The 24,387-nt window shown below is 48.1% G+C and overlaps 1 protein-coding gene across 6 annotated transcripts in view; it reads left to right on the forward strand.

Annotated features, from left to right (window-relative positions):
* The window catches only part of MAPKBP1 (mitogen-activated protein kinase binding protein 1), a 104,486-nt gene that overhangs the window by 31,998 nt on the left and 48,101 nt on the right, over positions 1-24,387 (forward strand). For all 6 annotated transcript variants that reach the window (XM_040600919.1, XM_040600922.1, XM_040600921.1 and 3 more), the window contains exons 4-5: positions 22,782-22,844; positions 23,449-23,506. In XM_040600919.1, coding sequence (XP_040456853.1) covers positions 22,782-22,844; positions 23,449-23,506 — 121 coding nt within the window. The remainder of the gene's footprint in view (positions 1-22,781; positions 22,845-23,448; positions 23,507-24,387) is intronic.

Raw genomic sequence — 24,387 nt, forward strand, 5'->3', positions numbered from 1 at the left:
GCAAGCTAAAGGAGAAGAGGAAGGGCAGTATCTCCAAGTGGCATCGCGCAGAGATACTCTTAAGACATGGAAGCTGGAATTACAGGATAGGAACTTCCACAACAGTTATAGATGATGTTTTCAAGTGTACAAGAAGCAGGCTAGCAACACTTAAGGATTCTGTGTTTGTGGCCAAAATAAGAGATGGGGTCAGTAGAAGTGGCTAAAAATTTTTGCCCATTCTGGTGATATCCTAGTTCACAGAATCGTTGTAGCTGGTGGGAAGCACTTGAGATCTAGACCAACCGCCATGCTGAAGCAGGGTCACTTAGAGCAGGTTGCCCACAACCTCTTTGGGCAGCATGTTCTGGTGTTTGAGTACTCTCACAGTAACGAACAAACAAAAAACAAAAAAAAAAAGGGGGGGGGGGGGAAGTGTGGAGTGTTTGTTTTCTTTTCCTTTGTGTTCAGATGGAATTTCATGTGTCTTAATGTTTGCCCATTGCCTCTTTTTCTGCCAGTGGGCAGTCTGTTAAACTGCAAACAATTTGAGATCCATGTCTGCACTTGACCATATCTATTATGCTTGAACTCTTTGGAGCCAGGCAGATATATTCCAGCATGTGTTGTCTCTTCCTCTGCATCTTTTCTGACGCTGAATATGCTCACGCTTGAAGAGGGCAAGGAGCAAGAGAAGAAAACAAGTAAACAGATGTTTTGAGCTCTTGCATAGCTAAAGATAGATGCGTTTTGTTAATAGCAGTGTCCTCTGATGAGCTTGTGCATTGATTTAATCAAGCATGAGGACACCTGGGGATTCTTTTGGGTAATTAAAAGGTTATGTGGTTCCTTAGGGCTTTACAGGGAAATTCCTGTTCTTACTTGTTGGTGGTAGCATCTCATGGCCTGGACACGAAACCTATGGAATATACCAGATGTGTGTTGTAACAGTTTAATGGCTTATATGACTTGCTGCTATTGTGCTGTGGCTGGTCTGTTTTGTGATGCTGTTATGATTTGCTGCAGTCAAGATAGTCTCTAACAAAACTAGCATTAGCTGAGTCAGAACACAAGAGGGGTACTGGTGCAGACCTTACTAAGTTGATGCAAGTTCAGTTTGTTGGGTTTTATCTGGGGTCGTGTCTGCCCCCCCCCCCCCCCTTTTCAGATTTCTGGTGAATTTCTCTTGAATTGCAAGAATCCTGGCATTTCTGGTGCATTGGCTTTATTTTGTTTCTGTTTGTTTGAATTTACTGTACACCAAAGCTTCTTACAGGAGGCTGATGTAGCAGACTGGGTATGGCCCAGGCACAGTTGGTTCATGACCTGTCCAGGCAACTTGGTCATCTTCAGCTGTGCTTCAGGTATTCCAGTGATTTCTTCAGCCTTTGCTCATGTACTGAGGTTTTGCAATCTTGACATGCAGATTCTCTGCTCCTCCAGTTTGTCCTACACCTAAAACCTGAATTTATGTAACAACTCTATATTTTCCTAAGAACACTTTCAACATACCTGAATTCATTTGGTTCAGATCAAAACAGTTGCCCCAGGCATACTGACTTCATCCACATCAGGCATACAAATAACTATGTGAACGAGGACTTGTGCGTGAGAAGCTTTGGCATTCTTTGAGCGGGATCTTAACTCTGGTCTCTGGTTTGCCTAAAATGATTAAAAAAATAAAAAATAGTTGCTTTTCTGAATTTTCTCTTTGCTGGACTTTCTGAAATCTGAGAAGTTTTTGAATCTTGTGAAAGAAGCAGTTCCCAGCACAACGCAAGCTCATTCCAACTCCACAGTGGTGCCAAAGAGCTGAGTGTTACATTACTCTTTCTTTTCCTGCTCACTGGCTTTTGAACCTTTTATCCTTTCTCTTCGTTGACCCTAACAAGGCTTTCTCTCTGGCAGTGTGTGACAGCAGCTTTGCTGACCCTGGTACTGTTTTGGTAGGATGTTTGTATTGTATAGGAGGCCTTTTCTTCACATCTGCCATGAAGGCTAAAGGCACTGAGTACTGCAGATATTCTAGGCCACCACTTTCATATAAAGCTGTTGTTTGTCTTGGGAGATAAGTCAGTGTAGGAGAAAATTACATCCTCTCCAGAGATCTTATATCTGCTGCCTGCACTTGCATATTCTTATGCTGGCAAGTGAAATAAACCCAAAGTTGCTTAATTTGATCTCTGTTAGGGTTATGCAGTGAGTAACAAAGTTGTTCTTGTGGGAGGAGTGAGTGGGACAGAAATGTACTGAATTTTTTATTTCTTGTGGCAGGATTGATGCTCTGTCCTTTTCTTTCAGTTTTTTTCCCCCTTTCTTTTTTCCCTGCCCTTCTCTCATTTTGGTTTATTACTTTTTTTTTTTTTTTTTTTTTTTCTCCCAGTAGCTAGTTGAGGTCGTGTTTCCTAGAAACAAGAAGGGAAACAAAGCTAAGAAAATCCTCTGAGGATGACTAGTATTAAAAAAGGGGGGGAAAAAAGTGTGTGTGTGTGTAAAATGTCTATCTGTTTAAATTCTAGACCAGCTGCTCAGATAACTTGAGTCCACTTAACCTGTTTTTGGTTTTGGGATTGTGTTTGCTGTTGTTTTTTAGGCCTTTAGGTGGGTGTGAGTGATTTATTTTGCTTCTCTCTATTATTTTTTTCCTGGGCTCCCAACTGGTCATGGTAGCTGGTTGTGAACCTTGTCTTTGTGTGAGGCACCTGCCTGCTTGAGGGAGCAGCCTGTGCTTTTTCTTGAGTAGGAGCAGGAAAGTAGTGTTTCATACTGGTTGGTGTGCAGTGTCTCTTAAACACTCTTCTGTTATGTTTTGGCCAGCTTAAGCCTCTCTCTAGCTCTGCTTCTCAATTCCCAGGCACTCTAATAAAGGTTCAGCTCTCTAGCGTAGCTCTTTATGTAAAGCAAATTACATAAAGACGGACAGAGGTTTAATATAGTCAATCCTCTCTGAGCCATAGTGAAATGAGTTTCCTTGGGTTTCTCTCAGAAATTACTGTGGCCAGTACAGACACAGCCCCTGCTAGCTCTGTGTGCGCGCAGCACGTTTGCTGAAGAAATTATTTGGATGCCCCCATATTCAGTACCATTTCAGAATGACTAGTCACCCTTATTTGTAGATAGGGAGGAACAATAATCAAAGGAGCTGTACAATCAAAGTTAAGGTGAAGATATTAAATCTTTTCCCCTGCTGCTTTTTGCTGCAAGATCTTGTTGAAGAGCTAGGCTTGTTCTCGCTTCAGCTTTATCACCTTGAGGCTTTTTTTTTTTTGAGATACAACAGCTAATATTTAAAAGTGAAGAGTGGCATGATGCGTTCAAAATCAGAAGATTGCACAGCTGTCTGGGTCACATTTTATTTTACTGCTACTGTGGCATGCCTGCTGGATGTCAGCGCAGCAGCCTCTTGTGTGCCAACCTGCACTGCAGCAGAATCAAGCCACAGCCTCCTCTTCTTGTTTCACAGTCTCTCCCCCTGTTCCACCCACTCCGCATCCCCGGCTGATTTGCAGTACTGAGTGGAAGCCTCTTAACTCTGTCACCCCTTCTGAGTCATACCCCTCCTGGTCCCTGTCTGCTGGTCCAGGGAGGTGTCAGGTCCTGCACTGACAAGGCAGTGACCACAGCCTGTGCCATAGTGAAGGGAGGAAGGGGATGAGCACAGTGGGAATTGAGTGAATTTGTTTTAATCTAGCTAGGAGTCTGCTCAGCATGTGTGGAGCAGTCTCGCGTAATTGAGTGGTAAATTCCACTGGAAGCTGAAAGAGTGAGGATTTTTCTTTTCCAGAAGTGGTTGCTGGTTTGCTCCCAAATACCTCTTTCCATTTCCGATAGACAGGCTGTAAGGCTAAGTGATTTCCAGCTCATCCACATGTGGAGTCTCTTGGAAAGTTTTAATCATTTTTCCATCATTATATAGATAGATTACTGCACAACATAGTAAGTTATCAGCTTAGAACAATTTCCCTTTACCTGGAGCTGCGTATAACCCATAATGAAGTAACATTTAGGATAAACCTTGCATAATTTTATGAGGCATGATGCCTTGCTCTTCCTTTCCTCTTTAAAGTGAAAGGTTTTGGTCCGTGGGGTGCAGGAATGGACTGTGAGAGGCAGGTCTAGTAGTTGACTGCCAGTGAATGAGGCAAAATGCTGTTCTGAGTTCTTTTCAAGACTTAGAACCATTGTGCCCAGGTTAGCATTGGTGGCTAGATGGACAATGAAATCCTAATTTGTAAGATGACGAGTATTCCTGCCTTATTTCAGAGCATATTTTTCTTACCTAATTGATCACTTTGCTTGGATGCTGTAATGGTAGTTGTCTTTAGAAGGCTGTCGGTACACAAAAGGAATCCACATCTTGATAGACCCAGGGTAGCTTTTGGTACATGTGCAGTTTGTGCAAAGCTCTGCAACTCTGTGCAGGTGCAGTTCTTCACTAATTCTTCCCTAGCATGAATGCTAACGCCATCAGGCTGTATCCCAAATGCAGCTTGGATGAGTTCAAGGACACTGAAATATTCAGACTGCTGGCTTGTCAGTAGCTAAATCCAGTTCTGGTGATGCAGGCTCCTTCAAGGAGCTTCCAGACCTCTGAAGGCAAATTTCTGGGCCTTCTTTGTATGTCCTTTTCTGAAGGAGAATCCTGTGGTGTTGTAAAGACTGTAGAAACCTACTCTAAAACGAGGACAAGTTCTCATCTGTGGTTCAAAGTGGCCACACCAGAGGCAGCTTGCTTTGCCCTCTTTAAAATGGGACAGTTGCCTTTCAGGAGTTAAACCTCTTTCCTGGCCCATCTCCCAAGAATCTGGACTGTTTACGTATTTCTTCTGTGAGGGTATTGCGCTTGTACCTGCCATCTGGGAAGATTTGCCAGCTGGTAAAATTGTGGTGGTGGACCTGGAGACAGAGATAAGAAAATTCTCTTCATTGAGATTGTTAGACACAACTTGAAGAGCTGTGACTGTATCTGGGTTTGAGTTGGGCCACTACAACCAAACCAAAAAAGTTTTTCTGTGTCGAGAGGCAGCAACATCAGGGTACAGTGTCCTGGAAGTGTCCAAAAAGATGAAAAGTAACCAAATCCTTCCCTCCATTTCCTTCCCCAGCAAAAGCAGATTTCTCAGAAAAAAGCAGAGATACTTTAACTCTTAAATCTCCCTGTCTTAAAAACCCACTGGAGGGAAAGGAGTGTATCTGCACTGAGGCATCAAGACCTGAAATGTAAAATACTTCTTTTCACTCCTTGCTTTTATTGATGTAGATTTGACAGAAATGGTGGGCTGTGGAAGGCTAATGCTGTTGTTATTTGGCAAGTGAGCAAACTCTGCACTTGGGACAAGAAAATGGAGATCCCCTTTGCAACAGTGCTTTATTCTCAGTCCAAAGAATCATAATTTTGATATTTTATTTTGCATTGATGGATTTAAAGTGGCTATGGCCTTTCCCCTGCTGTCTTGCTGTTGGCCTGTGAGATTCACAGATAACAACCATGCAGTCCTGGAGCAGTTGCCCTCTTCCCATGTAGGTGGCAGCTGGGTCTGCTCTGAGTCCCCATCATTGCACTTCAGACAGAAAAGACGCTGCCTAATGGAGCAGGTGCAGTCTTACCTGTATGAGCTGTTTCCACGTGCCTGTACAGCTAGGCAGCAATTTCTACACTGATTTTTGCTTGGTCTCCCTTTTTGTGAGTGCTGGAGACCCTTCCACATCGAATCTATGTCTCTAATAAAACTGCACCTAAAACGTAGAGTTGTTTGCTGAACGGTTGTGTGTTGATCCAGCTCAGCTGTAATCTCACTTGGTTTGGCAGAAGCGGAGACGAAGCAGCAAACAGAGCAGTACCGCAGCCGTCATCTGGAGCGGCGGGCAGACTCCCCAGGTTCAAGTACTTAGCAGAATGGAATCAAGGCTGTCAAACTGACTTCCAGGCAGTTTCCATCAGCCAGCCTCCAGGCATGTGTGCATGCGTGGGGGCTTTTGATGTCATGTCTAATTAAAGTCTTTTACCTACGACAAAACAACTGAGGATGTAACACTTGGTAGAATGTTAAATAATGAGATAGCCGCGAATCTCCAGACCTGCAGCTAACCTGCCGCACAGCAGAAAAAAGAGAAAAATAGGACAAACCCTCAAAATAGCTGGTAGAAAAGCTTCTTGCTAAACCAGAGGGAGACTGTGTCAATTCTCTGTCAAAAGTGCTGCTGTCTGTGCTGCACATGGTGAAGATTGCAGCACTGGGGTGCTGCCAGACTGCTGGGGGGAAGGTATGGGGAGCGTGAGCCCTTGACTCCAAGAGCTCAGCTGCTGGCTGGGGCGGTGGTTAATGTCATCTTTGCCAGCAGTGGCGTAGGTGGAAGCTCTTCTGGTGGACAGTGAGAATGTTGTGGGATTTTTGGTTTCAGTCCCTGTGTGACTTTGTACCTTGTGTCACGCTTGGTTGAAAAACTAGTCAGGGCGGTGCTGATGTTTGGGGTTGCCAGCTCCCTTTGAGACAAGCTGCTGTTTTGCTGTACATAGAGCTGCTGTTGTGCTGTACATGGAGCTTCTGGTTACTTCTCCAGAGTGCCATATGCTAATCCAGCTGTCAAGTTAGAAGGGGGTTGGTCACTGTTCTGTAGCCAGCTGCTACAGCCCTGGGATAAGCAGAGATGAGATGTGATGCTTTGTCCCACAGTTACTATTTGAGGAGCTGGCAGCAGCGATAGGTCTGAAGGGGCATCCTCCCTCAAGCCGCCAGGTACTGATGTGCCCATTTATCCCCTGTCTTTCCACAGAAGCCATGTGATAGGAGTTCTTTTTTCCCAAACCCCTTCCTTTGCGTACACCCCATCCTGTCTGGGGTGAGCCTGTGCTCATTCGTGCATCTGTGCTTCCTCCTTTCTGTCAGGCACCCAGCAAGGGCTGGGCTCCGGGGCTGTGCTGGATGTAGGAGCATGCTGCTGCATCCCGGCGGAGCCTCCCTGAGCGAGGAGCAGCAATCTCTGCTTCCTCTTGCAGCCCTTCCAGTGGGTTGACCCACCCTGTTGACAGGCAGTACCTGCTCTCCAGGATCAGGGATGAATCACAGGTGAAGTCTGGAGACCCTTGGTAGCAACAAACTCTGCCGTTTTAAAAAAAAAACAAAACACGACAGGAAGCCTTGACCTGTTTAGATTGCCAGATGTTTTTTGACATTTAGATTGAATTGAGAATTTTTCAAGGGAACAGTCCAATTGCAATGAAATATTTTGGGATACGCTTCACAATTTTTTTCACCAGGAATTCTGTGGAGAGAGGAGGTGTATGAGTGGGAGCCTTTTCCCAGAACAAATTGTCTGAGAACATCTTGGCGTGTGGGAAACCCTCCTTTGAGTTGAGCAGAAAACTGGTTTCCTTTCAGAGGTGAGCTGGTAACTCTTCCTCCTTCCCCTCCTCACGTCCAAAATTACAGGGTTGGGGGCAGGAAAATCATGGAATCATAGAACAGTTTGGGTTGGAAGGGACTTTTAAAGGACATCTAGTCCAGCCCCCCTGCAATGCGGAGGACATGAACTAGATCGCGTTGCTCAAAGCCCCGTCCAACTTGACCTTGAAGGTTTCCAGGGATGGGGCATCCACCACTCCTCTGGGCAATCTGTGCCAGTGTCTCGCCACCCTCAGTGTAAAAAATGTCTTCCTTATAGCTAGTCCGAATCAACACTCATTTAGTTTAGAATCATTACCCTGTGGCCTATTGCTACAGGCCCTGCTAAAAACTTTGTCCCCATCTTCCTTACTAGCACCCATTAGGTACTGGAAGGCCACAATAAGGTCACCCCGGAGCCTTCCCTGGGCTGAACAGCCCCAACCCTCTCAGCCTGTCCGCACAGGAGAGCTGCTCCAGCCCTGGGATCATCTTTGTGGCCTCCTCTGGACCCGCTCCAACAGGTCCATGTCTTTCCAGTGCTGAGGGCTCCAGAGCTGGATGCAGTACTCCAGGTGGGGTCTCACCAGAAAAATGTTGTTCTGTGTTTGGGATGGTAGAGTTTGAAGGACAGGAAGACTTTTCTGAGAAAAGCCAGCAATGGGGAAGGGGCAATGTATTGTAGGGCATGGAAAACTGAGGCTCTTTTTTTCTCTATTTTTAGTCTGCCACGGGACTGGATGGTAGAGAAAAATCACTTGTTTCTCCCAGCTTGCACCTTTTTCTAAAAATAAGAGTAACAGTTTTCTATTTTCTCCCTTGTAGAGCTGTAGATAACAGGAGCTGGGTATTAAACGGATTGCTTAAAACCAAAAATACCAACCCCCCCCCCCCCCCCCCCCCACACACACACACAGAGGACTTAAAAGTGCTGTCTCATACAGCTGTCCTTACCTTTGCTGGTTTGGGTGCTCTTCTCCCAACACGACACACTAGCCAGCCCTGAAGGCGGTGGTAAGAGTCCACAAAGACATGTTGTGCTCCATCTTACGAGCCTCTGCAGCGTGCTGCTCTTGCTGAGTGTCCCACAGCTGGTTCCATGCATGGGAAGTGAGCTCAGGTGACATTGTGCTAGTATATGCCCAGAAAGTTAAGGATGTGGTTAAGGCAAAGAACACCAGATGCTGCCGCCGCCGCTGCCCCTGTGTCCTCCTTTGTACCTGTTCCCAGTTCAGAGCAAGCTCAGTACTTGGCAGAGGGGAGAGCAGAATGGGGCAGTGATGGAAGGAAATGCTCTCAGAATGGTTTTGTAGAAGGAAATTGGATGGAGGTTGCACAGGCATCTCTTCAGTGGTGCCTTTTGCATTTTTTTTTTGAACATCAAAGCATTTTTACATGCGATTTCTTTAATTCAACAAAATAAGTAAAAACTTTTGTTATTCCACCCCTCTTCTGTTCCCTACTATGTACCTTTGAACTCTGACCTGTCAGTACGGCAGCATGGCACACTACTGTGTTAACTATAAGCAACTTTTGTACTTAACTGCCAATGAAGTTGGGGATGGTTTTTAGTGTAAGAATGAATTGCAGGACCCTTATTCTGGGCCCGAGAAGGCTCCTTGCCTGCAGTGTGCATGCAGGCAGTGTGAATGTGCTCTCACCTCCAGTGATGGAAATGCTGGAGAGACGGTTTCTTCCCGTGTGCGGTGCTGCGGTGGTGTGAGCAAGCCGTAAAGTTTGCTAGCGTGGGTAGGGCAAGTCTGGCCAGGTAGCTTCAGTCCAGTGTTTGCTGGGCAGCCACAAGTATTAGCTGTGCCCTCCAGAAAGTTTATGTTGAGAGCGTGGATTCTGGCTGCTGCTAAAAACGTTAGTGATGAAGAAAGTGAGAGCAGGGAGATGGGAATGCCCTTATCTTTGCAAGGCTGCAGTGAAAATTCTTGCGACAAAGCACTTAACTGCCCTTGAAGCTTCCCTGTGCTGGATTCCTGAGGCTGTGAGCAGGGAAGGATAGGGCTTCTTGGAGGAGTCCTGTGAGTTTGCTGCTGTTTGAGTTGCCTGACAAACCGTGTTGAGGAGAACTATATAGTATGTGCTTGTTACTGCTTCCGTCCTAGTTCCAAGGCAAATATTCCAGTTCGCTCAAGGGGAGAGTGCTATTGTGCCTGTCAGAACAGCTACAATAGTTGCTGTTTTAATGATTATATTGATCACATCTGACTTTAACCTGCCTTATTGAGAGGCTGACTATCCTCAGTCTTTCACTGTACCAATTGTACCAATTTGATTTTTAAAATGGGAGGCGAGCTAGAAGTAATCCCGTGTAGATGGTTAGTTTGTTACTTTGTTACTTTTGATCTCATTAATCAGCATGTGAACTAGCGGGAAGTTGCTGTTTAGGAGGGATATAGGCCAAAAAAAAAAAAAAAAAAAAAGCAGTCCTGTGGTGAGGGTCACTTGCTCTTTATGAGCAAAGAAACTAAAGCAAGAGAATAAGCATGTCTGCTTTATTTAATAACAGAGCTAAATGCTCTGGTAGAGCTCTGCCAGTGGGAAGCTGTGACAGGTTTGGAAAGCTATTGCATACTAGTGAAATAGGGAAGAGGAGCGGTTGCAAAGCTCACGCTGCCTTGGCTGTTATGGAACACCAAGGCCTTTTCTCAGCTGGAAGCTCTGCAGCCCCCCGGGGTTTGCCCATTGCCTGAGAAAGGAGGGGGATGGCACAGGGCAGGAGTGCCCAAAAGCCTGTGTACCTGCAGGTAGCAACCTGCTCTCCTCGCTACCTGCTTTGTGTCTCTCCAGCAGTTACACCTCCTAGCAACCAGTGCCTTGGTGCAGCAACACGGCTTGCTTGTGAGCCAAGTCCTGAGCTTGCATAAGTGCGAGGCAGGGGGGAATGGAGACCGAATAGCAAAGTCTGGGATGAAAATGAGATACCAGCTGCCTCAGCTGAGCTCCACCCTTTCTAAGAATCTCAAAACAGGCACTGTGTCTCCTGGCAACCTAGACACAAATCATAAGAGTTTAACTTCAAAAAAGTACATACAGTCCAAAGGACATATCCCATCACCAGGTGTGAACAACGGGGAGTCTGTCCTTCTCCTCTTCCTGGAGGATCTGGCACTGTAGATGGTCTCAGGTTCCACTCAGTGTCAGGAAGGCAACAAGTTAAAGGTGAAAGAGCATCATGTTAGGAGAGCTAAGAAGTGCCAAGAAGCCGTGTATTTTGTTTCCTGTAAGCATGCCCAGAAATGCCCTGACTGTTGCTTGGGAAGCAGATGCAGGACTTGGCCCTCCCTGCTAGGCTCGCGCTGGCAGCCGTGCCCTGCAACACACGCACGTGTGCACTGGCCTCTTGTGCACCTGCACCCGGTTCTTTTGGCTGGCAGTCAAGGACCAACAGAGCTGATACCAGCCAAGTCCCTGCCTTCAGTGTCAGATGCTATGCTTTTGCAGTCCTAACCCAATGCTTCTTTGTCTTGGACTCTAACCTAACCACGTTCCTCTGTGACAAGAGATACAGATGTATGAAAAAGCAAAACTGGATTTTACTGTGATTGCTTCCCCTTCCAGAAAAGCTGTCTTTTCAGATCTGACAACTGATCCTCATTAGCAACTCTGAAGAAGAATTTTAGTGCATTTAAAATGCTCTATATTATGCTGAAATACAGGCAAAGCAGAGGTAAATGTTCATCTTCCATTAAAGCCGGAGCTGTCACAGGGCTCCTAAAAAGGTAACGTAGGCAGAATTGAATTTTGCCACTCTGGCAAGGCCCGAGCTGTTCCCACTCTGCGAAGCAGCAGTGCTGGGGCAGGGTGCTGGTAAGAGTCCTGGTTTGGGCCCAGGAGCTGCAACAGGCTTCACCTGGGCTGTGGCACCACCAGCAGCTGTGGGGCGAAGCAGGCGCCCCCCTGCCCCTTTTGCCAGCAGCCACCAGCCCGACCTCGCAGGGCTGTCGGCAGGCAGGGTTGGCAGGAGGCTGCGTTGCCTCTTGCTGGCCCTGGCAGCCTGCTGTCCGAGGCAGCTGTGAGTCTTGCCTGTGCCTAGAGGAGATGAAAACAACCGACTGACTGTCTTGAGTGGGTGATTCTTTAACTCCGTGCTTTTGAAGAAGCAGGTTTGGGTTTTGTTTGTTTGGTGTTTTTTTTTTTTCTTTCTTTGTCTCTGACAGTTACAGAGATACAGCAAGGATTATGCTTACTGAAGCATTCAAGGGGAAAAGCTGCTCCAGTTTCTCTGCCGCAGTGGGGGCTTTTGCTGTCTGCTGTGGAACGCAGGAAAGATCAGCGATGGGTCAGTGGGCAGCAGAGGGTCCTGCCCAGCACCTTACCCCCCGCATGGCCATCCTCCCCAGGGAGATGGTGGTGGGGAGCGGGCTGGGAGGCAGACCTGCCTCAGCCTGCTTCCTTCTGAAGGTTAATCAGACGAGAATGGAGAGTTGAACTGTATTACTCTTTGTCTTGCTCCTTTGACTGATGCCTCTTTAATATTGGCTACACTGCTTGCTCATGGTAAAACAATTAAAGCCCTGAGGCATCTGCCATCAGCCGTCATGTTCGCCTGCCCCAGATGATTGGTTTGATGTATAGATCTTTCTCCCGGCTCCTGAGTGGCTCAGGCATGATGCGGGAATACTCTGGCTGCGCTTGCTGCTGGAAACCGAGGTGCTGGCCAGGTGCTCTCAAGCGGGATATGTTTTTCCTCTGGGTCTTGACTTTTAAAAGAAGACACTGAGCTTTTGTGGCTTTGTGGCGTGGTGGCAACTGCTCTTGCAGAGAATTTGGTGCAGACGTGAAATGCAGAGCAAGATATTCCCCTGCGTCTCTGCAGGGAGCCGCTTGCTCCCAGGAGGGTGCCTTCAGGGAGAGCTCCCGTCTTCTGTCTTCTCTCAGTATACCGTTGGGCTAGAGAGCTGAATTTGCTTGGGGCTTGACGGCAGATTTGATTATTCTACAGGAATTTTATTGTAAACATTGCTTCTCTTTATCTCTTTCTGGCCTTTCCTTCTGAACTGCTATTCTCCTGGGATTGTAAAAGATTTTTTTTTCTTTTTTTCCTTCAACTTGCTGTTTTCATTGCTTCTTTTTCCCCTAGATCTGTGCATTTTCTTTTTTCTGAGGCACTCCCCTTGGGCATTGATACACTCAATGTTGTTTATGGGCAAAGAGGAAGCACCTCTTACCCGTGGGGGCTATGTACATAAAAGAAGGCAAGAATTTATTGGTGGTATAACTGAATTCTTAACACTAATTAGAGAGTCATTTTACTCTACCAGTAATTATTACAGGGAAAAAAAGAAGGATAATGCATTAGAATACTTCTATATTGAAAAAGGTCTCAATAATTGTGATAATGCAACTAAAACTGTAACACATTTCATAGTTTCTATTCCTTTTCCTGGTGTTACCCTCACCCTTGTCTCTCTCCTCTGGATCTTAAAGGCAGTCATTGTAGGGTAACACCATAAATTCTCAGCCTTTGTAGCCCTTCACCGGGAGGAGCGTGATGTGGATGTTGCTGGATTTCTCCTCAATCCAGGGTCGACCTGGGTTGTTTTTTATATGTTTGCTAACACACTTTCACACCTTTCTCTTTCTTAGTTGGTCTGCAGCTCCATGGTGCTTCTATGTATGGTATCTTATATGCACATTGGGTATTTTTTAGTTTGTTACCCCTAAAACCTGTTTTGTTCAGCTCCAGGTCTGTATTTCTTTAAGGGACCATCGCTGAATTGTTCACAGCCATGGGGTCTCTGCTGCCAAGCACGTACGTCGTCTCTTATCATCCCATGCCTGTGCTCCTCTGCACTGCATCCCGCATCTCCACTTCTCAAGGCTTCTGCTCTCATGCCATTTCTCTCTGGTACATTGTGGTGTTAGTTGCAAATATCTTGGTCTACATAAAATAACTGCTTGTTACTGTTATTTATATAAAACTATGGGTGTATCACACTAAGATAAACAGAAGTAAAACAGATTAGCCCTAGACACCTGGTCAGTTAGAGAAATTGCTGTCACAGCTCAACCAAGTGAAATAGAGCTACAGGCAGGTCAGGCAAAGTTCAGAGCAAGGAAGCACAGGGAGCCCGAGGCCTTTCGGATTCCGGACAAAGCTTAGGGGCTGTTGCTGAGAATGGCAGACGTGGGGCTGTCAGCCAGGTGCTGATTGAAGAGGGACTGGCTTTTGGGAGCCGGCGAGGGGTGGGGAACAACTGGGGAGCAAGAGGTCCCCGAAGCAGGTGTCCTGGCTGGTCTGTCAGGACAGAGTTGTTCTCTTCTACGTGCTGATGTGCCGGTGACAGCTGTAACTTTGGGAGGAGACCTCAGCATGCGGAGATGAGTCCTTTGTCAAGAATTAACACAGTAGGCTGTGATCCTGTAGCATCCATCCTGGAAAAAGTTGCATTCCCTGTCCTGATGCAAAGTTCTTCAGGTTTTCAGCTGTGTTCTGGCTGTTTGTTTCATCCCTGTTGGTTGCATCTGGGAGCAGCCAGGTTTTGCTCAAGGCTCTTTTTTTTCTACTGCTTCTCCAGTCTGACTGATCGGCACATTCTCTTGTCATGAACTGTCTCAGTGATCCTTTTATTCCTCCAGCCTTCCTATCATCAGTTGCCCATTGCTCTAGCCCCCGAGGCTGCTGCTCATTTGCAGTGTTCAGTGGGTGTTTGCCAAGAGTGCTGAAATAAAATGCAGCTCTGCAACTCCTACTCCCAGCCTAGTTGATTTAATGCTTCATGTAGGTGTATTGCTGGCATTGCTTCCCTGCCCCTAGGGGAGTGAGTGCTTTTGGAGAGAGGGAGGGAGAAACCTGGACTCTGTGCGTGTGTGTTGTAGTCAGCCACGAGCCATATGTATGCATGTGTCTGTATATACCTACATACACACGTCTATATGTGTGTGTCTGTGCACATGTGTTTTTCATCAGTGGCCTGTGTCCTTTGGAGCTCCTCAGACGTGCAGGCTGGCAGGCATTCAGCGTGTGCGCGCAGCTGCTGCTTTGCATGGCTTCCCTGTGGCACCTGCCTTTACTGCGGGGTGCTCTGCAGGGCAGGTGAGGTGGCCTGTGCCCTGCTCTGCTGGGGCAGGGTGTTAGCCCTGGTTTCTCATCCCTGAGTTTTTGGGTTTTTTTTTCCTCTCCCGGCTTTGGAGCGTTCAAGGGAATGGGGATGTTTTGAAGGTGAACTTCCTGCTGAATCACTGGTGACTAGGCAGCCGTGAGCCATAACAATTAACTGGAATAATTTTCATCTTCCTTGCAACTGTAATGATTCCCACTTGGTAAACTGGTTTAAATTTTGTGGTTTTCCTCTGAGCCCTTTTCTCCCCTCTGCTTTCCCCACACGCATTTCTTGTCCAAGTCTTTCACAATCTCAGTCTGGCTTAGGTTTTTGCCCCCTGGAAAAGGTGCCTCCTTATTGCGCAGCCCTGTGAAAAGCCACCGCTCTCCTGAGGGCAGTGCCGCTGTGTCTCTGGCTCCAGCGTGGCTGCTGTGGGGCTGTGTGCAACTTACCCGGTGACAGACAGGAACCAGGCTGTCTTTTGTGCCTGCATCCATTTTGTGTGAAGTGTGGGGTCTGGGTTTGTTTTCCAGAGACATCACCCTGTCTTATGTTTGCCCAGTGTAGAAGGGTTGCCGCTTTGAAAAATCCGCCCCCCCCCACCTCCTCTTCTGCTCTGCCCCCTTAAAAAGAGACCTTGAAATAACCTGGTGTTTGTTCCCAGGCTAAGATGGAGCTTCCTGCGTGTGGCAGTGCCAGGGAGCCGAGGTGGTGTGGCAGATCGGCTGGACCCGCTAGAAATCGCGGCAGCCGGTCCTCGTGGGCAGGCAGCACCTTGGCTCTGGTAGGAGGCAGGCGGGGGGACCGCAGCGTGTCTCCTCGCTGTTCCTGGTAAAGCTGGCACTTCAGTGGTGTCTCTGCATAAGCAAGGAGAGGCCTGGACCGGTCAGTGTGCGGGCACGATCTCTGTCCGTGTTGGCTCTTGTCATCGTTCTACAGTTGGACTTGATGGTCTCAGTTGGACTTGATCTTCAAGGCCTTTTCCTACTTAGAAGTTAAATGTGATCTATGTGTTGGGTTTTTTGAAGTATTTTGGGTGTCTTTCCAGATCTGTGCATCTGTCCTCTGCCACCTGCAGCTTGAGCTCAGAGATGCAGCGGGTTGTTGTAAAGATGCAGTCTGGCAGGTGTGAAGGGGCTGCCGAGAGCCAGAGCCGCCGCCGGGAGCTGTCGGCCACCCGTGGTGGGAGCGCGTTGACCCTGTGCAGGGCAGGGGCTGAGGAGGAGCTTCGTGGGCACCGCTCCTGTCCCCTCACCTGCAGCAGAGCCTGTGCCGGTGGACAGGCACAAACCACACTGTAGCGGATCATGGGGATGGCAGCATCTCGCCAGGTGGTGCAGGGAGCAAGTTGCCTGTTCTTCTGGGTGTTGACGGATCACATGGGCACTGGTGGGTTTTTTTGCAGGAGTGGTGGGCATTTTGAGGCTGCCGTATTTGGGGATGTAGTATTTGTTCTCTTGCAAGGCTTGCTTTTCTGTCTCAGTCCATTGAAGGTTGAATGGGAAGTGAGCTGTCACTGGTGCTCAGCACCTCAGCTGAGGAGAGCGGTTGGAATGCTGGCCTGTGGTTGTGCAAAGCCTGTGACACTGGGCAGAGAGAGAGAGAGGCTGCTGTGCTGCTTCATCTTGCGTTCCCGTGTACTGGATACATCTGCCCTATCAGCCAATGCAGTGGGTGATGTGTATTCAGGAGGTTGAAGTGGCGGGGGGAACAGAGGCTGGCTGTCCTTGTCCCTTTGGGGGTTTTCCCTACAAATCCTTCTTGGCAGTTCTGCCCTGCTTTCGTGTCGACTCGGTTTCCTGTGCTGCTCTCCCTCCTCTCGTGTGCGGGTGCCCACTGGCCTAAGATATCTCTGAATGTCACATTTCTGGAGGCTGGGAAAATAGTCTGGACAAGTGTCTTAAAATCTGCCCTGTTCTTCCCTGGGCCTGGGCTTCTGGGGCAAGATCTTCGGCTTCAGTTTGGCCTGGTTCTTCTTGTGGTTTTTGGAGCAGACCCTGTTCTGTGGTGTGTTTGAGCTCCCTGTCCTGCAGATTTGGGGTGCCACACAGCCTTTTAAACAGAGAAGACATGTCCCTGGTGGGCAATCAGCAATTCCTACACTATTAGCCTAGCGTCATAAATATATCATTCACTTTCTTCACAGTGGGTTTTCTGTTCGGTATTCATGGCTTTTCATTAGCCTGCATTGGTTTCTGAAGCGTGATTTAGCTGCATGTGTCAGGCTCCCACCTTCCCAATCTTCTTGGCCATGGGTTGGTGCAGGGAGCTCTGGAGGCTTTTCTGCTCAGGCAGCAACACCCGAATCTTAACCTCTCAACATGCATTTAATTAATATAGCTTGCATGAAAATACCTATTCAGTTACATAGTCAGCGTGCACATCCTCTCTCATCACTGTTAGCCCGCTCCCAGTACTGGCTGTGAATTAAAGAAGCTTTTTGGCAGGAAGAGTTGCCACATAGAAAATTAACACCAGCTTTTGTAGACACTGCTTCACTCTGATCAAGCTTCTCTTGGCAACCGGTGCAGTGTAAAAAAGATTTTGTTCTTATCAATGTCTTTTTTTTTCTTTTTCATGCATTTAGTGCGTAGGAAGCTATTGCGCTCTCATTTGAATAGCTTTGGGTGGGGGGAGGAGAGGAGAGTATAAGCCAGAAATTGAGAAATGTACTGTTTTTGAAGGGATGGGACTATTTGCTCTTTTCATTTATTCATGCAGCAGTATGAAAGGATTATATTGTGGGGAAAAAAAAAAAAGCCAACGTTTGTTTTTTACATCTTAATGGAGTTTTCTTTCCTTCATACAGCATCCTCTTTATAACATAGGCTGTATGCGTTTAGGAGAGCAGGACTTGACCCAAGGAGGACTCGACCCATGAACTCTGCCTCCAGTCACGTGTCCCACAAGATAGGGCAACGCTGAGCTGATGGGCAACTTGAAAGGAATGCTATCGCAGGCTTTTAATTTTCCCAAGCCCCCTGGAGGGGAGTGTGGCCTGGGGAGGAAGGAAAGAGGAAAGCTGACTTCTGCAGAAATCTGGTTTTTATCAGTTTGTTAAAGGAGGATGAGGAAGGAGGTGGCTGGGGGAAGACAGCTAAGACTAGAGGGATGCGTGGGGAAACAGGAGGACGACGGGAAGAGTAAAATGCCCAGGAACTAGGATTTTTGTAAGAGCAGGAGTGAAGCCAGTAGGAGAAGAGGTAAAAGGAAGGGTGGGGGGAGCTGCATGGAGTGACCCACTGCTGCTGACTTTGTGAGTCAGATACTTCATGTAAGTGTGATACTGACGTCCAATTCCTCTCCATTCCTACTCCTATATTTAGCTTAGGGAAATTGCTTCTTTTTCGTATTTTTTTTTCTTCTTGCTGGAGCCAATGGAAACTGCTATGACGCTGCTTTCCTCCGCCCCCCCCCCCCCCCCCCCCCCCCCCCGCCTTTGAAACACCACTAGCTTTTTATCTGCATATATGGTGCACAGTTGTGCACATGTAAGATAGGGCTGTCTTCATGGAGGTTTGGAAAGCTCTGCAAGGAACCTTCCTCCACTTTCTTGTTGGCTGAACCAAATGGGCTCCCTGATGGGGAGGGTTAGGGTTGTCTGCAAAAATCTTTGACATAGTTGTGAGAGTTGATTCTGTCCTTCCCTTGTGTTTGAGATTACCTGAGTGTCCTGCAAACTGGAAAAGATTCCACAGCCAAGTTGTTTTTAAAAGCTGCCTGTATGAGGAAGGTGTACTTAAAGTTGTGTGGTGGCATCACAGACCTAGAAATAATACCTTTAAATACGTACGCTGTTGCCAACAGCCTCTGCAGGAATCGGCGTGCAAACAAACAGGACACTTGATCTCAGCTGGCTGATAGAGGGTTTGTACAGCAGTAATCCATACAGCAGTGAATAGTTTCTATAAACATCTTGGAAATCAGAACATACTTGTGGATTAAAAAGGTGCTGAGGTCATCAAGCCTTGCCCACAGCTGCAGAGGAGGGGTAAGGCTTGTGCTGAAACAAGCGTGCTAAAAATGTTGACCTTCTAAACAGCTAGTGTACGCCAGGGTCAGTGTTTCTCTCTGTAGGTCCCATCTGAGGTGCTGTTGGAGCTAGTCTTAGTTTGTATGTTGGCACTAACATTTAAAAAGATGTCTTCGGACAAAGATGGACTGAGACCTTGAATTTGTTTGGAAAGCTTCAGCTTGGGAAAGGGGTGGAGCAGGTGGAAGAGGTGAAGGTTTGAAGTACCTTGCTTTGTACATCCACAGTTGGAAGCTAGGAGCAAGCAGATGAGTGCTTTCTTTTCTTGCGTTCTTTCCATCCCGCTGGCTGTAAAATACGGAACGCAGCCTTATAAAGGAGCAGACAAAGGTGGAGGATGGAGAGATGGGTGTATGCAATTAATTTTCCATGGTAATTATTTTTATTATTTTAACTGCTGTAAGATTAAAGCCAGCATAAACGGAAAGGAGTAGGTACTCTGAGTCTCCTGAGGGCTTGGTAGCCTTACTGGACTTGGAGGCAGTGTGGAGCAGGTGGGTCAGTGATCTGACCGTTCAGTGTCTCCATTCCCTGTATTTTGCTAGCCTGATTTCCTTGGCTGAAACGGGGCTCGCCCAGGGTACTCGTGGGCTCTGAGCCACCTTGTTTGGGAACTGCTGCAGGTTCTGCTGGAGAACGACTTGCCAGCTGCGTGGCGGGGAGGAGCTCCTCTGGGGCTGAGCTGTGAGTGTCTGAGCAGGCAGCTGAGGCTGCCCTGAATCATAGAATTGTTTAGGTTAGAAAACACCTTTAGGACCATCGAGTCCCACCATTAACCCAGCGTTGCCACACCCACCACTAAACCATGTCCCAAAGTGCCACGTCTACACGTCTTCTAAATGCCTCCAGGGATGGGGACTCCACCACTTCCCTGGGCAGCCTGTTCCAATGTTTGACAACCCTTTCGGTGAAGATTTTTTTCCCTGATACCTAACCTAAACCTCCCCGGGTGCAACTTGAGGCTGTTTTCTGAACGCTGAGAAGAGACTGAAGTGCTCGAAGTGGTTCCTTGCTGCTCGTTGAGGAGATGCGCTCTCTAGGACGGAGTGGGCTGCGTGTCTTCCCACGCATTTTGAGAGGGAGCCGATTTTCAGAGTTGAGTGCTCCTGACTCGTGGAGCAGTACGTGTGTCCCGCTGTGAGTTTGGTGGTTTGTGGCCTGCCAGCTTGCTGAACAAAGTGTCCCTGGAGTTGGCCGGAGCCTTTGTTGCCCTTGTGTATGGCAGACAGGAGAGCGATGGTGGACAATTGGCATGGGACAACATAGCAGCAGGGTGGCTTTTGTTGAGTAGCGGCTAATTTAAGAAGGCAAGTTTAGAAGACTAGTTTATCCTGGCTAAATGACTTTATTGGCAGAGAAGTTCATAACCAATTAGCAAGTTACGTTGCTTATTAGCCTGGAACTCAACAATGTGCAGTCTTGTTTCACCGAGTCTGAGTTAAGTTTACCTTTTCGTGGCATAAATCAGTGCTTGCTGACCGGTAAGGAGATACTGGGACTTATTTCTCCCTGCCTCCAGATAGTGTTTATTAATTATGGGTCAAGCTCAGTGAATTGAGCACAGGGTTGTCTTAAGACAAAGTTTAAATACCTGGCTGCTCTGGCACTAGAAGCCGTGCGGCTCATGGAGCGGTTTGCCGATTTGCCTTGCTGTGTGAGTGGGGTGGCTCTTGCCTTCACCGTGGGCTCTGGCCGTGGCCAAGGGCTGTGAAGCAGGGGGGAAGCCCACGGGCAGACAGCCTGTGCTGGAGTGCCACTGAGCTGGAATTCATGCTCGCAAGTAGCCAAGGGCTCTGCCGTGCAGGTTAATAACGGCAGAGCCCTGGACCTTTGCGGTTCGCTATACTACTATTCTAGGAAGTGGTATGTTTGCTTGCCTGGTTTTAAGACCGTGGTTTGTATTTTGCATCTTTCCTGTGTTTTTTAGACTCTGTTCAGTTCTCTGAACTCCTGTTTTGCTGCAGAGTTCCTCACAATAAAACAAAAACTTAAATGTAAGAGCTGTATAGGGAAGTCTTTGCCAAGATTTCATGTCTTTCCTTTATTCTTTCAGGGTTTTTTGAAGCTTATTTTGAGCACTATTCATCCCTGTCATAACTCAGCAGGATTTTGGTCCATTACCCCTATCCAACTCCATATAATGGGGCTTTGCTTTGCTTTTCTGATTAGCTGGGGGCTTGGGATTAGATAGATTTTCACATCTGCTAACTTCCTATTTCATATCTTGTGATTTGCGAGGCTTAACCTCCCCTGACTTGTTAATGGATCACAAACCACCTGCTTCTTTACATTAATCCCTCAGAAATATATAGCATAGCTTTGACTTGAAACTTTCCAGATTGGTTCCCCAGGGTAAAAAGCACAGAAGGATCGGTCCTGGTCTGAAGAAACTGCTTATTTACACTTTCCCTGCTCTCTAACCACAGCTGTCTGCTTTATCTATCAGTTGGTGCCTTTGTTGCCGTGGCTTTCAGGGTAGGGCATGAGTGGAGAAGGGCAGGTGGGACGGCACGGGTGGAGAGGATGGAGCAGTGTAAGGGTGTGCGTGGGGGCATATCTTGGGAACGGTTGGTGCTTTGGAGGTTAAAGCTTCGGTACCCTCTGAGGGCGTCTGCTTTGAGTAGCGATGTTAATGGAGCGTGACAGCTTTGGCCAAGGACTCTGAGCTCAAGGTCTCGGTGCGTGGCTCCTCCTTTCTGCTCCCTTGTGCTTTTCAGATTTAACACCACTTCTGGCAGGGTAGCCCGCTCAGACCAAGGGAAGGGTCAGCTGCCTGGACTGGGTGAAGAGATGCTGGACGCATCGCAGGTGCTGGTCAGCCCTGAGCTGTGCCTGCAGCACCGCTAGCCCTGCCAGCTGCTGGGGACGTGGAGAGGGGCCTGGAATGACGTGGCTCTTGCCCTCGGCAGCACGGTGCCAAGGTGTGCTTAGTCCTGTGCATGAGTGTGCAGCTTGCAGTGTTGGGGAGGTCTGTATCTGTAGGTGAGGTGCAGCGGTAGGTTTGGGTGATGCCAAAAAGCTTTTGCCTTTCTGGTTGGCTGCTTCAGGCCAGCTCCTCCACTTCTCAGTCCCGTGTGTTTCTCGCCCTGCCTGACCGCAGCCTGGCACACATTGCAGGTGAGCCCCAGTGCGACGGTGCCGCCAGTGCGGCCCCAGCGTGGCGAGGGCGGCTGGCACCGGAGCAGGGGCACCTGCAGCGGAGAGGAGCTGGGACCCTGCGCGCTCTGGCAGCCAGTGCTAGCAGAGGGACGAGCGAAACCCACAGTTTCTGTTTTAGAGGTGAAGTGGGAGATAGGACCCAAGGTCATCAGAGCAATTGCTGTTCTGTCTCTCCTTATTCTCTCAACAGTTTAGGGACGGGGTGGTAAGCACCATGTGTTTTCTTTTACTGGCCGCTACTGCTCTCTGCTATGAGACAAATGCTGTAATGTGAGAAATGAAAAATTGTGTGGGGAGTGGAGAGGGCTCCGTACCTGGGACTGCCCCAGCCTGGTTGTGATGGGCTGAGACCCCGAGGCAGTGTGCTATGGGCAAGGTTCGTGGGGAAGTGGGGCCTCTGCTCCTTCCCTCATCTCCCAGTCAGCAACTGTTTTGCTCTCGATGGAGGTGATTATGTTGCTTACCAGCAGTTTACTACTACTTGCTTTTGCAGTTCATCTTGCTGAAAGATTTCTGAGAGGCCCCCGAGCAAGTTGTTTATTCAGATACATCCCTTGGGTCGGTGGTTTTTGGCATCCTATGTCTATTTTCTCAAGTCTAGCCACTTCTTGTGCTACACTCAACAGTTTCTGTCCTGTCTAGTGTTATGGCCAGGCACAGGAATTTAGCCCCTCTACCTCCTCTTCTTGCCTGCGCGCCTCCCCCCCGCCTCCCCACCCCCCCCCCCCCCTTTCTGAAAGGGATTTTCTGAAATGATCCCCTCTTTTCTTCTTCCTGACCTTCTTATTCTGTTCTAGACATGCTGGTTTGCTGCCCAGTACATAGGGCCACTTTTATGGCAGGGAATGTAATCCACGGGGGCTGTTGCACAAACTTTCATGGTTAACCTTTTAGTCTGGCTTGAGCAATCGAAGAGTCAGGCCTCCCAGATGCTGGAAAGGTAATTATTTATGATACTAGCATATGGCACTCCTGAACACAGGAGAGACTTGTGATTCCCCTCTGGGCTGCTCTTTTTCTTTGTGATTTCTGGTTAACCTTGGCTCAGTCTTTGAGATGTGACAGCTTTTTGGGACTGCTTTTGCTCTGCTCTGCTAGCAAGGGGAGCTCTTTGGTTTTCTTTATACACATCATTGTGTCAACTCTTTTTGTTCTTCTGTTTCCCCCATCTAGGTGTGTTGTTGTGCTGTTCAACCCTAGAAAAAATAAGCAACACCACATTCTAAACAGTTCCAGGTGAGTGAAGCTTTAAGCTGGGCTTGCTTTCTGTGGGAGGTGAATTCAAGGTTTTTTCGGCTTGAGTTGAAATGCTGGAGGTGTCACTGCTCCAGGCTAAACCCCCTCAGTGAGAGCTGCCCTGGGGAGAGGCTGCCTGCTGTTTGACTGCAGCTCCTTCTAACTTCAGCTGAAATTGCTGACGAGGTGCCACCTCATAAACATTGTGGTCCCGTGAGGAGCTGCTGACAGGCATGACATGGAGGAGATCTTATGAGAACTCTGTGATATCTGATTTTTTTTTTTTTCTTCCCTCCACTGAAAACTTATGATCTCATTATTGAAGCCAGGACTGGGATGTGGTCCTGCATCTGGAATAAAGGCACAAAGAAGATGAGTCTTGACTTTTGGAGCTTTTCTGGTGCTGTAGGCATGCTGCTTGGGACTTGGGGAGCACTGAATCCCCACGGCCCGTGTTAGACCTCCAGCAAAGCCAAACCATTGTGTCAGGCTTTGTGTGATTTTAGCCTCTTTCCAGTTTGTCCCAACCTACTCCCCAGTCATGACATATTGAAATGAAATCACGTGTTGGAAATGTTTCTCAGTGTCATTTTCTCTGTTTTAGGAAAACAATTACAGCACTTTCTTTCTCTCCGGATGGAAAATATTTGGTTACAGGAGAGGTAAGTGGGAGAGGAGAGAGGGCATACCTGTTGTCTGTTGTATTTTGAAGCAAGACAGAGGGTGTTTGAAGAAACGAGCCAGTTAGCTGCCTTGGCACAGGCAAATCTATTTCAGTGTTGCATCTCTGAGTGGACCTGCTGGGTTATGGGTGGCTCTGAGTGCTCCTGCTGGCAGTTTTTCAGTGTGTTGTCACTCATCAGCTTGGGGGATGGGTCTTCTGGGGTGGCATCTGCGGGCTGAAGGTAGGGTGGAAATAAGTGGAGTGCTACCCAGCGTGGCTCTGCTCTAGCGTCAGTGAATGGACCTTATTCTTGGTCTGAGTTTAACATCCCTTTAGGATTTCAGGAAGTAACTGAAGCCAGTAAGAGTGTCGTGGAAAAAGTGAAAAGTGCATGTGGAATGGAGCTTTAGGAATAGTGACAGAAGACACTGGTGCCTGTGGTTTGGCATTGTTGTTTGGCTGGGGGCAACAATTGCTCTTTCCAAGGGTGCCCGAGGGGGAGCGTGAGGATAAGCGCACTGCGAGTCTGTTCTGCATTAGAAGTTCAAGACGGGGGCTGTGTCCTGAGGCTGGATGTTAGAAATCACAGAAATGCTGACTGTCCCCGATATGGCTGAGCTAGCTCAGTTTGCTCTTGTGTGTGATCAGTGGTAATGTACCACTAGGCTCTGTGCCTCTCGGCTGTGGGGAGGGTCCGCGTGTGGAACAGGTCCCCTCCTGAGCCTCAGCCACAGAGAAGCGTGTCGCAGCCCTGTGTCAGAGCTGTCAAGGCGGAGGCTGTTCGCCCCGTGATGGCAGGATGGCAGCTGGCATGTCACCGGGTGGCTCCCAAGCTGGGCCTGACTGCTGCATGGATCTGGCCAAGGACAGAAACAACAG

This window comes from Falco naumanni, chromosome 7, assembly GCF_017639655.2.
Source record: "Falco naumanni isolate bFalNau1 chromosome 7, bFalNau1.pat, whole genome shotgun sequence".
NCBI lineage: Eukaryota > Metazoa > Chordata > Aves > Falconiformes > Falconidae > Falco > Falco naumanni.